The 17,434-nt window shown below is 34.2% G+C and overlaps 1 protein-coding gene and 1 pseudogene across 1 annotated transcript; one reads left to right on the top strand and one right to left on the bottom strand.

Moving 5' to 3' along the window:
• The first annotated feature begins 5,408 nt into the window (after nt 1–5,408).
• LOC120174366 lies at nt 5,409–6,903 on the top strand (annotated as a pseudogene).
• Nucleotides 6,904–10,044: 3,141 nt separating this feature from the next.
• LOC120174364 (long chain acyl-CoA synthetase 4-like) lies at nt 10,045–16,713 on the bottom strand (the record flags this gene model as incomplete). Its single annotated transcript, XM_039181245.1, has 19 exons — nt 10,045–10,178; nt 10,325–10,444; nt 10,531–10,713; nt 10,808–10,947; nt 10,995–11,240; nt 11,353–11,486; nt 11,603–11,668; nt 12,707–12,773; nt 13,100–13,187; nt 13,263–13,373; nt 13,528–13,695; nt 14,196–14,290; nt 14,770–14,809; nt 15,046–15,122; nt 15,349–15,397; nt 15,516–15,572; nt 15,716–15,805; nt 15,926–15,989; nt 16,577–16,713. Coding segments are annotated over 19 exons (1,980 nt in total), but the record flags the coding sequence as incomplete, so codon positions are not given.
• Between the last annotated feature and the right edge of the window lie 721 nt (nt 16,714–17,434).

The raw sequence follows: 17,434 nt of genomic DNA, 5'->3' as shown, positions 1-17,434 counted from the left end.
AGAGAAGATTACATGGAAGGGATATTGCGAGATGCATTTAATATGCACAATCATCATCAATCTGTTACAGAAAATGATTGTCACAATGATGTTAATGATTTCACTGAGATGGGAATAAGTGGATGTGTTGAAGACCCAAATGGAGAAGCGGCAAAGTTTTACAAGTTGCTGAATGAAATGAATGAACAACTTTATGAGGATCAAAATATTCAAAGCTATCTTTCTGCATTCGTCTTTTCCACTTAAAATGCTTGGGAGGGTGGACTGGTAACTCTTTTACGCAATTGTTGGAGCTTCTAGGAGAAATATTTCCTTTCGCAAAAATCTCTCAATCATGCAAAGATATGAAGAAAATGATAAAAATTTGGGTCTTAGATATGAAAATCATAGTTGTCTGAATGATTGTATGTTGTATTGGGGTGATCGAAAAAATCAGGAGTCTTGTCATGTATGCGGAAAATCTCGATAGATGACTAGGGACACAAAAAATGTGAGTGAGGATGAAGCTCAAGCATGATCAAGAAAGAAACTGGTAAATATTTTGCGATATTTTCCTCTCATACCTAGGCTACAAAGACTATTTATGTCCTCGAAGACTACTAAGTCTATGAGGTGGCATCATGATGGAAAAACCGATGACGGATTATTACGGTATCCTGCAGATTCTTTAGCTTGGAAGTCATTTGACAACAAATATCCAAGTTTTGCGAGAGATCCTCGAAATGTCAGGCTCGGTCTTGTAATGATGGGTTTAATCCTTTCAAAATCATGAGTACTTTGTATAGTACTTGGCCTATTATATTTGTTTCATACAATTTACCTCCGTTGATTTGCATGAAACAATCATCTTTTATCTTATCCATGATAATTCCTGGCGAGAAAGGTCCCGAAAATGATATTGATATTTATATGCAGCCACTTATTAAAGAGTTGAAAAAGTTATGGGAAGGTGTCGAAACATATGATGTGTTGAATAAGGAGAACTTTAATTTACGCACGACTTTATTATGGATAATTAATGATTTTCCTGTGTATGCAATTTATCTGGTTGGAGTACCAAAGGTCGTTATGCTTGTCCTTGTTGTGTTGCACGTACAAGTTTGAAGTGGTTGTTTAATGGAAAGAAGTTCTCTTATATGGGATATCATCGGTGGTTAGCTGATAATCATATATTTAGAAGTCAAAAGAATATGTTTGATTATACTGAAGAGTTTCGAAAAGCTCCTGACCAAACAATCAGGTATGATATATTCTCAATGTTGAAACATATCAATTTTACTTATGGAAAGATTAATCAACCACCGAATACACGATCAAAGAAAAATGGAAAGCAGGTGAATAAAGAAGTGGGTGTTGACCAACAGAGTGATGATGAGTTTGATTAAGGGGATGATCCAAATGAGGTAGACATGTGGAAAAAGAGAGTATATTCTTAGAGTTGCCTTATTGGAAGGATCACATTTTGAGACATAATCTTGATGTAATGCATATTGAGAAGAATGTTTGTGAGAATATTATCAGGGCCATTCTCAATGTCGACAAAAATCTAAAGATAATCTAAAGAGTCGACTTAACTTAGTCGACATGGGAATTCGACATGATCTTCATCCGTAATTACATCCTAATGGAAAATATTTCTTGTCGCCTTCTATTGTTTCTCTTTTGAAGAAAGAAAAATAAGTGTTTTACACAGTGTTGAAGGATATAAAGGTTCCATATGGGTATGCATCAAATATATATCGATGTGTCAGTGTTAAATATCGAAGACTTTATTCTTTAAAGTCACATGATTATCACATATTAATGCAAGATTTACTACCAATAGTATATAAGTATTGTTTTTTATATCGACATCAATGCAAATTAATTCATCATTCATGTGTAATAGGTTTGGAGTGGGAGAGAAGTTAGTGAAGATGTTAATTGGTTTCTCAAGGTCCGAATAGAATTGTTAAAAGATATAATGCCTTCCTCATTAATGGGTTCAGGTTCCACACGAAATCTCAGGAAAGATTAAGGAGGAAACAAAATTGTGGAGTAGTAGTTACTTCTTCAACTACAAGTTATGCTAGTGTCAGGGACAATCATCCTTTGGAGGGAGATGTAGATTATTATGAAATTATTACGTACATTATTGAGTTAGATTATTATGGAAAATGAAAGGTTGTGTTGTTTTGATGTGACTGGGTTGATGTAAACATTACTCGAGGCATAAAAAAAGATAAATTCGTTTTACAATGGTGAATTTCTCTCGATTAATTCACATAGGTCAACGATTGATGGAGGAGCCATATGTATTTTCTTCTCAAGTGAAACAAGTTTTTTACTGTCACGGGTGGTATGTTGTGCTCCGTAATACCCCCAAAGACGTGATAGACATCGGGGATGGAAGTAGAGATCACATTGAAACAAGATTAGAATCTTTACCTTTTGTAACACGAAACTTAGATAAAACTATCACTAATACTACACGATTTCAATGGGTTCGGGAGGACGTTGATAAAAATATTTATGACAACTGATATGACATAAGAATGTCGTAAGATTTTATATCTTTATTTATTTATAATATTATAACTTTTAACATGTTGTTCTTCAATATATTCATTAATTAAACCATTTTCTTACTAAAGATGTTGTTTGTTTATTACAAATACCATGTCGAGGAGAAAAATAAGTGATTTGCGAATTGTTCGAGCTTCTCAAGAATATGAACAAACAAATAATGAGAAATCGAATGTTGTTGACTCTTCGGAAGTTCTTATTACTGTTGAATAAGCTGTAGAAATTTAAGGTAATGTTCGACACTTTATTTAATTGTTTGTTCATTTTGAAAGTTTACATTTAATAATTTCTTATGTAGTTGAAAATGATGGAACATGCAAGACTAGAGGACGTACAACGTTGAAGGAATTATACTAACTTCCTCCTAGGCACCGTGTCAAAGTTTCAAGAAACGATGTCGGTCAACCTATTAGCCCAGAAGCACGTCATCTATCCTGTTACTTAGGCATAGTTTCATGTAATGCTAATCTTTTACCGATCAATTATGAGTCATGGCGTGAAATGCCTAATAGTAAAAAAATCAGTCTTTGGATTTTGTTAAGGTAATAATGTCATTATAATAGATAATCTATAACAATTCAATAGTAATTTATACTTACTTTGAACACTTATTTTATGTGTAGGATAAATTTTATTTAGAGGTCTGACATTATTTGAAGCAAGAGTTAGGGAAGAGATGGAGAGACCACAAGATTTCATTAAAAAAATAAATACTTCAAGAATGATCTCAGCCTTGAAGAGAAGCTACAAATTGTCCCACCTGGAATGCTCATGTATTAATGGGAAGATACAGTCAGATTTTAGAGCTCACAGAAAGGACAGGTATGATGTATTTTTCAATAATAATTTTAACGAATTATAATATTGACTATATAAGTGGTTGTTTGAAATTGTAGGACCAAGAGCATGTTGGTGTTGCTAGCAGGCAACAACAAAAGTTTACTCGCACGACATGATTGAAGAGCTTTGCTTGTATAACTAATGATGAGGTATTATAGATTATTCACATAGTGAGTTGTATTCCCATTTACATACTAACGAAAATTAATTATATTATGGTATATTGTAGGAAAATACATCTGGTTCTAAAGTTGGATGAATCAAACTCTTTGACATGACACATACAAAAAAGGATGGCACTCCTATGACTGCTGAAGCTGTAGATATTATGGTACATTTATTGGACAGAGGATTTGAATTATGTTTTATTTATATATGTAGTATGACATTCTTATTTGAAATAATTACTTACTTTATTATTAGGAAAAATTGAGGGATAAAACGGCGGAGTATGAAGCTACGGCTTCAAGTCTTGGTCTTGCTAATGTGGATGACATCAAAAATCAAGTTATTAATGACGTTTTGGGTCCTAAAAGATATGGTCGGGTTCACTATCAAGGATAATTCGTTCTCCCACCAAATATTTTGGATCTAGTTCATCTCAGTACATGTCATCACAGTCTCATTCTTCCCAATTAGAAGTTATTCGTTTAATAAACAACAATTAGCTAAAATGGATCAAAAAATAGCTAACATGAAAGCCAAAAATGAAGCGAGGGAAGCAGAGAGAGAAACATCATATCAACAAATATGTCAAGAATTTGAAAATCGACTAGAAGCTATGATGAAGATGATACGAAAAACTCAACCTCATAGTCCACCATCTTAGGTCTTATTTCTATTATATGTTTTGTTCATTCTACTTAACAATGTTGAACTGCATTACATATTATGTTAATGTAAACTTTGATTTACTATAATGGATTTTAAGTTGGTTGTTATGGAATTAAATTTTGTGTTATAGATGTCATGTTTGTTGGATAATGGTACAGGTTGAAAATGTAATTTTGGGTAACATAAGAGCGAATATTAATGGTTGCAAATTATGTGTTAATTAGCGGCGTTTGTATAAAAAACGCCGCTAAATACATAATCAATACTGGCGTTTTACAAAAAAAATGCCACTAAAGTTTTAGATAATTTGCGACGTTTATGACTAAAAACACCACTATAAAGTTGTCAATAGCGGCATTTACTATAACAAACGCCGCTATATGTCTTGACCTTTAGTTGCGTTTTTTTGAAAAAAAAACAACTATATATCACAACATTTAGTGGTGGTTCTTTTCAAACGCCACAATAGGACAATATATATAGTCGCATTTCCTAACAATGCCGCTAAAAGTCATTATCTTTAGCGGCATCTATGAAAGAAACGCCGCAAAAAACATAACCATTAGCGGTGTTTTTGTCTTTATTAGACTTGGATGGTTTGCCTGTCGCAGATACTGCATTGAATTCTTTGTTGATACTTTATTTAGATGAGAACTTTGTTGGACTCTGAAATTTTTGTTATCATTAGCTGAAGAATGAAATAATCCACTATTTTTTACTGATATATATTATCATTCTTCAGCTAATGATAACAAAGTTTTCAGAGTCCAACAAAGTTCTCATCTAAATAAAGTATCAACAAAGAATTCAATGCAGTATCTGCGACAGGCAAACCATCCAAGTCTAATAAAGACAAAAACTTTGTTATCATTACTGAAATTACTGATGATCCATGCCTCTTGAGTTTTGCTGGACTCTGAAAACTTTGTTGATACTTTATTTAGATGAGAACTTGGATGTCTCAGTTGTTATATTGTGTTAGTGAAGTTTCCTTGCAGTTAAAATCATTTCTAAGAAGTAGACGAGCTTAGTTATATTTCAATTACAATAGATTGTTATTTTAGTCTAAGTTTGGCTGTACCCTTTTAAATGATTGATTTTAAGATCTATTAGTTAGTTTTCATTTCCAGGTAAAATGATATGTGGTGGCTGTTTTGTTTTAGGTATTGAAAAAGATACAATACCTTGATCTACGGGGGAGTAAAATATCTAACAAAGGGGCTTTCGTCCTTCAAAGCTTCCCCAAGCTAAGCTTTCTCAATCTTGCTTGGACCAATGTTACAAGCTTTCCGAATCAGTCATCTCTCGAATGTCTGAACATGAGTAATTGTGCAATTGATTCTATCCTTGAAGGTGTTGGTGATAAATCTCCTTTCTTGAAGCTTGAGTTTTCTGGAGTGACTTTCACGAGTGAGGCTGAGGCCTTTTTACATATCAAAACAAGATCCTTATCCTATTTAAACGTATCCAAATCTTCCCTTAACCAGTTTGGCTTTTTAGCTGATATGAAAAAGCTAGAACATTTGGATCTCAGCTCTAGTACCTTTGGGGGATGATTCTGTTGAAATGATTGTATGCATTGGAGCCGGTCTGAAAAATCTAAATCTAAGCAGAACAAAGGTCAGCTCTCTAGGGATTGGGATTTTAGCTGGACATGTTCTCGAACTTGAAATTTTATTTTTTTCTCAAACATCTATTGATGATGTTGCCTTGTCTTATATTGGCTTGATGCTATCACTTAAGGTTGTTGATCTAAGCAACACAAACATTAAAGGTTTGGTTTCTTCACCGCAAACTTTAAGTTGTTACTTGGATTAATCATGAATATTATGGTAGCCATTGTTCTTCATTTGTGTACTGAAACTGAATTATTAACCCTTGGCATGCTCGTTTAGTTTTTAACATTTATTTTGCAATTTGCAGGTTCCATTCTCCAGCCGGGCACCGAGTCACATAAGGATAGCACGCTAACAACACTTCAAAATCTTAATTATTTGGAGAGCTTGAACTTGGAGCATACACAAGTTAGGATCCGGATTTGTAACCTTTATCAAGTTGCAAAGAACTGAGTCACTTATCTCTCAGATGTGCGTCCCTTACGGACGCCACTTTGCATCTCCTATCATCTCTCCCAAAGTTGACCACACTTCAGGTCCGTGATGCTGTGTTAACAACTAGTGGCCTGGATGCATTTAGCCAAAAATACTGAGATTACTAGACCTGATGGGTTGTTGGCTTTTAACTGAAGATGCTCTCTCACTATTCTTAAAGAAACATCCTCAAGTTGAGATATGACACGAAGTTATCCAGAACCTTTCAGCAGAGCAGCAAATAATTTCCAGTATCCCATCCTCATCCCAACAATTCTCAAAGATTTCTCGATAGAACAAAAAGCAGGAAAAATCGCCCATGCCCGAGTATCTCGTAGGTAAGTAGACGTTCACAATTGTATTCTTTTAGCATCAAATATAGTCTCCTTTATAATCTAATTGTCCTTTTTTTCTGTGTTTTTTTTCCTCTTAAATATTAGATCAAAGATTGAAATATAGGAGAGAGGAGTTACTTGCACTACAGTTTTCACATTTATCCCTTAAATAACCACATAAGACGGGCACAGTCACACCCAATTTACAATAATATCAAATGGACTAATTCCATTGACAACTACTTTGTTTAGAGGTAAAAAATAAAGCTAAGTGAGACATGTAAGCTCTGTGTTTTTACCTTTTTACTAGATAGGAGACAAATGTTTTTTACTAGAATATAAAAATTACAAGGTTGAATTATGTGTTTAGTATTTAAACTATCAATTTTGTTCGTTTTAATATCTAAACTTTCAAATTTTTTAAAATCATATCTAATGTTTAATTTTTGGTTCATTTTAGTCCCTTGTTAAAAACTTAGCATTAAGTTTTTAAAAAATTGAAAGTTTTAGGTACTAAAATGGACATAAATTGATAGTTTTAAGCACTAAATATGTTAAGTTTTTAATAGTGGGTACTAAAATGAAACAAAAACCAAATGTTAGATATGATTTTTAAAAAAAATTAAAAGTTTAGTTACATTTTAGATTAAAATTGGTAGTTTGGATATTAACCCAAATTACAAATAGATCATCAATTAGTTTGTCATCCTTCATAACGAAACCCAACACCTCAGTGTAATAGAATTATGAATTTGAATATATATATTCTCTCATCCAAGGCAGTCTAAGATCGTCTGTAGGTGGATCATTAGTCAAATGATTACCCATTAGTGCTATTTGTAAATATATTTGTATATATACCAATTTTTTATCCGCCATACGTCCTAAAAAATGTAAATAGATTACCAGAGATGGGTTGTGAAAATTTTAGTGAATACTGCCAAAAAGAAAAACGCACGCCAAAATTGAACAGAAAGCAAGCGACAATCACAAAAGGGGTGTGGTCCAAGTTAGAAGTTGACATTGGAGGAAGAAAATAGCACCAGAAGAGCCTCCAACGATCTCTCACGTCCTTACGTTTAGAGAATCGATGAAAGCTTGTGGTGGCACGTCGGCTTACGCGCTTGGATTTCGATGGCAAAACGTTGGGCTCTAAAAAATTGGTGCACCGTGAACAATGGCAGAGTCATATATAATTAAGGATGGCAACGGGGAGCGGGTGTGGATAATTTCTATTTTATCTCTATACCCATTTAATATTTTCGTATTCATCATTTACCTACTATCTATGATGGGTAAAATCTTTAAATCCACGTCTGTCTATGCATGTATATTTTCAAATCTAGCTTTACATACATTACCTAACTAGATACACATTACTCATCTCATACTCTGAGCATTTGATTAAATTACAAATTATGTCCTATAAAATCTTAAGATTTATAGAACAATCTATTAAATTATATATAAATTCATAATGGTTCAAAATTTATATGGTGGGTAGTTAATGGGTTGGTAGATACGAGCGGACGGATACGGAACGGTTAAGGTCTCAAACTCATCACCTACCCACTGAGAATGACTTTTTACATTCACACCTACTTCTTACTCACTAAACTTATATCTATCCCACCTCAATTGAAGTAGATATTGTGTAGTTAATATGTGTGTTTATCCTTCAAATTATTTTCGAATCAATGGTTGATAAACCTTCATGAGTTGGCAATGTTGAAATAGAAGTCTCCAAAATCAATCCTCCGAAAAAGGTTGTAATCTCGTTCACCCAACAAACCCGGAAAAGAATTCATCAGAAATAATTTAACTATGAATCATCTGATACCAAGTAGAATACCAAAAATAGAATGCCTTCGTATGTCTTATATTCATCAACCTTTTATGTATATACAAATATAAAAATCCTATAATAGGTGATGCAATATCTAAAATTAATTACAGTATATCAGTCCCAGTTTTATAATTGGTAATGTAATATTCTAAATTAAGCATATCAATCTTGAGATTTAGCCAGCAAATTTGTAATAATAATAAACTAAAAAAACGTAATATTTTCATATTATATTGATATTTTCTTTTAGAAAAACCCTTACTGAAATATTTTTAAAACTCACCTCTAATTTATATATGTTACCAATCTCTATTATTTTCTTTTAAAATATTTTCTTTGGATGTTATTTTATTGGAAAAATAAAATCGATGGATATTACTTATAGTTTTAAATTCTAAATTTATTATGAATATAATTTTATCTATATAGAAATAACTTTTATTTGTTAGTTTTTATATTCTAAGTTTACCTCATGTGCATGTACCTTTAACCAACTAATCAGAATATTGGCATATGTTCGATTCTAAAATCATAACTATGGGCAGCTTATGATGGGTTAATTTTTGCGAGAGAATTAGGCATCTTTGAGGTGATTTAACCAGGGCTGGCAACGGTGGAGTTAGGGTTGGGTTTTTGTTCAAACCGATCTGACCCGAAAATATGCATCCTCCATATGAATCTGACCTGACCTGACCCGGCAATATATATCCATCCGACTTGATTCTATCTAAAAATATATATATATCTTCCACTCGACTCTGATCCGACTTGAAATTTTAGAGTATAAACACGATCCGGTATAAAATAAAATCTTAATTAAAATAATAATATTTTTTTAGAGAAATTACATTATTATCCCCAGATCAGATGGATCGAAGTTTTTTCACTCTCCACTCAACTCGATCCGACCTCACCCCTTAAAAATTCGACCTGGCCCAACCCAAGTTCGAATTTTTTAAAAATAATCTGACCTTATCTAATCAGATTGAGTCAGAACCTGTCAGTTTCGAGTTAAATTACCATCCGATATTTAAGAGACGAAAAATGAAACTATTAGCTTGATCTCCAACTTAAAATGCTATTAGGAATAAGATGTGCGTGTTACTCATGTTAATTGAAAAGGGAACTACACAGCAAAATTAGCCTTTGAATTAGGTTAGAATCCCATTACCAAGAATAGTCATGATAGTAGATTGATTATTTTTTTATTACTTCAATTATTAATTATTATTAAAGTTTAATTACACGTGAAATGACTTAATAGCCATCCTGATTAGGAAGTAATATCTGTTTATAATTTTTATTAACCATGATAACGCATATAAACTCTATAGACGTACTACTCTACCCAAAACCTCACGATCTCTCCAAATGAAGCTCGAATAAGGCATTTTATAATGCTTAAGAAACCGTAAGCCTAAATTTGCAAGAGGAACTTACAAAATTTGGATATTTTGGTCATTAAACAGGAGTTGTATGAAAGGAAAATTGGTTTTAGATAAACAAGTTTCCAACATCAACATGTACAGTCGAAACTAACAAAAGAATATAAAAAGGCTTAAATCCATATGATCTAATAAAATCACAGAACCAAACGTTTACAACTCCATAACCATTTTCTCAAGCTTTTGGCTGGTTTGCATTCTTGTACATGTCGTCAATAACACTCTGCACCCAAACGTTTTTAATCAGTGATCCAGCACGTACTCTTGCATGCATGCACGTACACAAGCACGCAAAAGAAAACCGAGACAGTAAGAGAAAGTTAAAAGAAACCCAACTAAACACAAAAGTGCAAGGGGGAAAAAGCTAACCTGATAATATTTAAGCAGTTGAGGCCTCTTCTTCTTAAATGTTGGAGTGAGAAGGTCACGTTCCATGTCAAAGGGTGTCGGGTCGAGATGAACAGCTTTTACAAACTCGAAACCTTTCAGCTGCGCAAAGATTATAGCATTAAGTGTAAATTTCGAATTTCTATTTTCCTCTTTGTAAAAAGGGGTGAAAACCATTAATAACAAACCTTTTTGTCTTTGCCAGTCTTTGCGAGCTCCCCGAGTATTAACTCTTTGGCCTTGGGGTTTTGGCAAATGGACTCAAAGTCACCACTTACTTTATTGCCAGCAGCCCAGCTTTCGAGTGCTTCCTTATTCGGGTTCACAACTGCCACGAGGGACGACTCAAAGCTGTTTCCATAAATCCATATCTGAAATCGATGAAGACAATAAATGAAAATCCATTTTACATTTAACTCCAACAGCATGCGTGGTAATGTAATAGAGAGAACACAAGAAACATACTGAATCAATGGCCGACACTTGATCATATATATTCTCCAGGTTCTCAACCGCAACATATTCTCCTTGTGAAAGCTTAAAAATATTCTTCTTCCGATCAATAATTTTCATGCTTCCGTCTGGTTGCCACTCACCAATATCCCCTAATGCACAAAGAAAAAAGGATGTCAAAAGAGACCAACTAAAAGACCTGTGTGGAGCCACCCATCGACCAATACTTCAGTGGTGAGGTCTTCACGTTTGTGGTATCCTGAGAATAATGTTTTTCCCCTGATACAAACTTCCCCTCGCGGTGTGCCAGAAAGGGCATCATAAATCATGTCGGGAACAGATTCCAGGCGTACATCTACATTTGGTACTGGAGGCCCCATGGTACCAAGCATTGATAATTCATTAGGTAAAGAGACGAAACTCCCCCCGCAACTCTCCGTCAAACCTACATTCAGGTCGATATAATATTGATAAATTGTTCATGTTGCAGCAAGTGTGCACAGCTGGTAAAGGAAAAGGAAATTTATCACAAGAACAAAGGCCGACTTCAACTATACCATATCCCTGAAGAACATGACAACATGCCACAACTCGCAGGAACTCTTCTACATGAGCAGAAAGAGGTGCCGCACCGGATAGAATAAGCCGCACATTCCCTCCCAATCCTTGCTTTACCTGAGAAAAATTACAACTCAGCATGAGATTAGTAGTCAACAGAATCTGTGTAAATGTGTTTTAATTAGCTTTGGCCAATATGAAAGGAGCCTTGATCATTTTATTCACCAATGAAGACATTCATCACCTTACTGAAGACAATCACAAATTGGAGATGCTTCTCCATGTTTGCAGCCCTTCTTCATGTTATAGTATTTGCTGTAGGTGTTGGCATAGATGTCGGAAATTAGTATGATCAAAGCTAAATGTATTCCATATCAAGCAACTCTGCTAAACACAGTAACAAGAAACACAAGCACAGAATGCAATTGGACCACAACCGATTCAAAAGCTCATAATCCCATAGGTATTTGATACAATTCAAGTTTTGTCGCCAGGACAAAGATGGTCTCGTCCCTGTAGCTCGTTAGTTATGCAAGGAGAGAAAACTTCCAAATAGAGGTGAGCAAAAGTCAGAGCACAAAAACCAACTTAACTGACACATTCAATTTATTGGTTTTGGATTGTTAGGTAGATTGATTAGCAACCAATGAAATTCATAACCAAATCGGGCTGACATTAAAATATATTATTTTCATTTATATATATAATTTAACCCTATTACATTCACCATAAAAAGCCAGTCCAATAGCCCAATTCCAATTTATTTTAACGCAACTCAAATTTAAATTAAACTTGAAATTTTTTTACACGCACCCATTTATTTTAAGTACAAAACAGTTCTAAGAACTGAACGTAAATTCTACCAGCAATTTCCACCCAGACCAGCAAGTCTCCAATTGTTATATTCTTTAAGATTTGCAGTCGTAATCTTTATAGCAATTTCTGTTATTTGCAGATAACAGTTAACTGGAGAAATAAGAATAAAATGCTTTTGATTAAACATTTAATGGAACATTAAACTTTTAAGAAAACTTTAATCAAAGTTTTCCACAAGCAATAATGCATTGTGGAAACAAAAGCCCGGAAAACAGTAAAAGTCGGTTAACACACTGAAGTGACACATGTTAAGTTGACTCGATTAGGTTGGTCATTTATTTATTTTTTTAACTGAACCGAATGAGAAAACTGATTAGTCTTCCCTGGGCCCTAATATCCTTTGTTCTGTGTACTGGTGAGTATGCATGGTGAAACTAATAAAAGAATTTAACCCTATTTGCAATCAATATTTATTGCCGGTTAGCAGATAAAATGAACCACTTCTCCTAAGAAACTGAATATGTGAAAGTAACTTACTATGAGAATGCCAAATCAAACATCTTCTTTTTCAATAAGCCGCCCCCAGAAACTTTCTGTATTAAACCTGATATTGTAAGAAGTTTATGACAGTCTGAAAGCTGAAAATGCACTGAAGTCTTTCAAAAGAAAACTGAATATAAATTTATTATGTTTGATGTAAAAGTGAATCAATCTAGCTTATATCATTTTTTTAAATAAATACTAAAAGAAAAAAAATTAAGTTTTCCAGCTAGTATGTATTCCAGGTTGCCTAATGTAACCTTGAAAAACAACCCAAAAATGACATTGCCTAAGCCAGGTTAAAAAGACCCCTCGAATACTTTTAGACGTTATAAGAAAAATGGTAGAAACCAATCTTCTCAGAATATTCAAGAATGTAAGAAAGTTTACCTGAATAGATCCTATCTAACACACGAGGAACAGCACAGAAGATACTTGGCTTTAACTCCCCAATATCTTCGACCAACAGTTTCACGTCCTGAAGATGAAACAAATAAGCACTTGCTAATTTGAATAAATTCTTATTGAAACGGTACCAACTAATCATGCTTACCCCACGCCAAAATCCTATTGAAGCACCATGTGAAATAAATGCTTCCTCGATCACACGGTCAAAGATATGCGCTAGAGGAAGATAAGAAATATATACATCCGTCGTAGTCAACTGTAAATTTCACAAGAAAGAAAAAAAATTAGAGATAAAGCAATGAAGAGAAAAACCATGACAAAATTTGGAGGGGAAAAGGACAACACAGGTCAAACAAAGTGACTGGTGAAATGATTTGTATTCGAATCAAAAAATCAAATGAAAAGATCACCTGTTCGTTTACACTCCCTAGCAGGCGTTTCACTCCTGCTATAAGAGTAACGATACTTTCATTTGAAATCAGGACTCCCTTTGGGTCGCCGGTTGTTCCACTAGTATACATTATTGTGCAGATATCAGTTTTCTTCTTCACAGGAAGATCAAATGTTTTAATTTCTCCCTGCAAGAAACAGGCATCAGAACTTAAATCAGAATCAACAGTAACTTATAAGCTAAAATCCAGATCCAGTAATGGTTAATAAACATTAAATAAAAATAAGAAACAATTATAATAAAATGCATGAGACATGGTCATGCAACTATCTACATAACAGTCGCTTGAGAATGCTCAATCACAATGAATACATGGAAAATGTCAACTCATATATTTACAAAGTCAACATGCTAAAATTATCGAGCGGGCGGGTCATTGCTTTTGCTAATCTACAGTTCACTAATGTACAACACATTACTCCCAGAGCCTAAGGACGAAAAACATAGACCCAATCATGGAAAAGTAAGGAATTCTTAGCTCATATTAAGCACTGCAAAACCTGGTTTTTACAGCTATTCACCTTTATCTGAACTCGTAACTAACAGGATAGCAATCTGCTGTTATAAACACAAGTTCAGCTGAATAAATTTTTTTAGTGATACATTCAAGAGGAGCAAATAGCCTACCAACTGCAAAAATTCCTCCCAAGAATATATTGCCAAGTCATGCTTCTCAGCTTCTGCCTTCTGCTCAGGCGTTACTTTCCCAAAGCTAACAATGGCTGCATAGCAAACATAAGCGAACATAAATTATTTGTAACGAACTACATACAAAAAAAATCCCTGCCTCCACCCTAAACCAAAAATAAATAAGGGAAAATTACATGGTTGGCCATTCAACTATCAAATTTTTTTATTTTGGTCACCCAGGTCTTCCGGAAAAAAATTCCACTTAATATTTTCAATTTCATGATTTAGTAGTGTTTCAAGTACTTGAGCTCTAGCTTAGCCTAAAATTTTTCGGTTTCAGTTTCAACCTAAAATATAAATATTGTCAACAAGTAAATAAATTGCTCAAGTTGGTGCAGTGGTTACTTGGGTTTGAATCCCAGCTCTAACACCATTCTTTTATTTTCATCTAACCATTAGACCAATCAAACGGTGAAACATGTCACCAAAATGAAAACGGAATATAAACTTTAGCAGCCATTTTCCAAGTTTCTGAATGTAGTTTACAGATAAATAAAATAAGATGACTTACATTTTAAGTATTCTCTTGAGGCTGGAAATGTTTTCAACAGCTGAAAGGGAAAAGAAAAACCTTACATGAGAAACCAAAAAAAATCTGTGGAATCACAGATTCCCAAATCAAAACCAACTATGGAAAACTGAGCAGCATGCATAGAAGCGAATGCTGATGATAAAAAACAGTGGATCTATCATGTAGAAACTTATTTTTGCAAAGATCTAGAAAGATCTTCTAAAATTGTTGCCACAGCAATACTAGGATTTCAAATATAGGTGTAAATAAGCATACCTCATTAATCTTCTTTTCCTCTACAAAAGCAATAGAAACTTCTGCATGGCATATGATAAACTCCACAGCACCAGCACCTATAAATATACAACAAAGGATCGAATTAAACATTCATAAACATTAGCAAACGCATTAAAATGGGCAAATAAGTTAAAGAGTTTAAAGATGTTCTAAACAACAGACTATTATGATATCCAAAAAAGAAGAACCCTCCATAATACCCAAGATTCTTGTCCATGAAAACTGAAAAGTAGTGAATTAGAAAAACTTGAAAGCATGCTTTTATTGGTTCTCAAGAAATACCTAGAGTGTCATATAAAGGAACACAACAGAGTCCATGAGCATTGCAGGCCCGTATCAATGTTGCAGCATTAGTAAACATTTTGAGCAACAAGCATTTTCGTTTAAAAACATATGCTAAACAGAAATAAGTTATAGTGACGTCCAAGACACCGTCTACTCGACCATACCTCCATGCTTATTATCCACTCTGGGCAATTGGCACCATAAATACCACATTTTTGTCCCTGTAACAATGAATAAAAAGCTTAAAAATTTTAAAACACACATCAACTGTGGTCTGAATATCGATCCCAGAAATATTTTTTTATTGTTATAAAATATTGACAAATAACTTTATAAGTAAAAAGCAAAAAAGTAAGAGCATTACTTCCTCAACACCAAAACTTCGGAGGGAATTCCCGACTTTTATTACAATGTCATAAACTTCTTTGTAAGTTTGCCACACATATTTTCCAGCCTGCAGTAAAAGCAGCAATTTAGACATGAGGTAAAAGTCAAAGGAAGCACTAGAACAGAAAGCAAAAATAACAATAAACTCAGAAAGAAAAAGGAAAAAAGTCTGCAGCAGCAACCATACTTTCCCATCCACAATCTGCCAGCGACCAAGCATAGGGTTGTTAGGATATTTTTCAACTGACATACTGCAAATAGAGGATGAAATGGGAATCATTATCCTCGATCGAAAATTACTCTTTACCGTAGCATAATATGTAGTTGTCTTGCAGTTAGTGAACAAGTTCAATCAGCCCGCATCCATTACTACGCTAAATCGTAAATAAGCAAAGTTTTAATCTCCGCTTCACATAAGCATCAACATTGAAATAATTACTACTTTTAAACAGTATTTTTTACAGTTTCACACTGAGCTGAATAAAAACCACCGATCTGTCAATTAGAAGCATGGAAATATCAACATCTTCATTCACACTTCTGTGAGAGTTAAAATTCAAAAGTTTCATATATTAGGCGCTTCGATCTTAAAATAATTCTCATACGATCCTTAAAAGGACGTTCCTCGATCTCATCGCCGCTCCGGCGCGATATCAAAATAAATAAGAAAACAAACTAAAATTTTTACTGAACTTCAAAAGAAAAAAAAAGAGACTAAAAAAAATTAGCAAACAATTCGAAAGTCATCTAAAATCAAAATCAAAGTCAAACCTTCTCTCGCAGTTTCATTATTTTTCTTAGCAGGCAAGCAAGAGGCTTAAAGTCTAAAAAAACTAACCGGAAAATGTCCCAGCAACTTTCCATTTCAGGAATCGGAGCAGGGAATCCATCCTTGGCAAAAATACTGCGATAAGCAGGGCCGATCGACGGCTGTCCGTCGCCGGCCGCTTTCCCTTCTTCTACCTTTATTAAATAATTTTTTCAGCCATTTCATCAAAAAAGTTGAGATCGAACGCCCTCAGTGCAGCTTTTGTGATCTTACAACCCTCTCTATATATGGAGGAATCTCAGAGTGAATTGTGGAGACGGAATTTCTTTGAGGAAAAAATATATAGCTCCTAATAAATAGGCGGCTGTGGAGACCGCTGTTTTCTTTTTACTATTATTTTTACTAATTTCTTTTTAGGTTCAGACATGTATTTGTATTGGGCAAAATGGCCCAAATAAGGCAACCTCGATTATTTATTTCCCCAAATAATCAATTTTCGAGATTATTTCATCATTTGAGGTAAAATCTATAGTACCGAGTTAAAGACTTCAAGTTTATTTAGTGTCTTCAAGTTAACCACGAAGACTCTAAACTTACATAGCATCTACAAGTAAAATAGAAAGACTCCAAGTTTATCTGACTTCTTTAGTCCATGCAAAGACTTCGAGAAAATACAGCGTCTTCAACTTTATTTGGATGGCAGCCTTGACTCTGAATCAAAGGTGTTACATGGCGTGGGGGAGCGGGTCTAATAATGGTGCCATTATTAGACCAATAATGGAGCACCGGTAAATGCTATAAAATAGGGGGAGTTGGATTTTGGGTGAAATATGAGGGGAGAAGTGTGAGGCAGAGAGAAATAGAGCATTTTCGGGGGAGTTCGATCGAAGGAAGAAAGAATTTGAGTGGTCTGGTAAGCGATTTGAT

This window comes from Hibiscus syriacus, unplaced genomic scaffold (genome assembly GCF_006381635.1).
Source record: "Hibiscus syriacus cultivar Baekdansim isolate YM2019G1 unplaced genomic scaffold, ASM638163v2 tig00112071_pilon, whole genome shotgun sequence".
Lineage (NCBI taxonomy): Eukaryota > Viridiplantae > Streptophyta > Magnoliopsida > Malvales > Malvaceae > Hibiscus > Hibiscus syriacus.
This window is presented reverse-complemented; position numbering and strand designations above follow the sequence as displayed.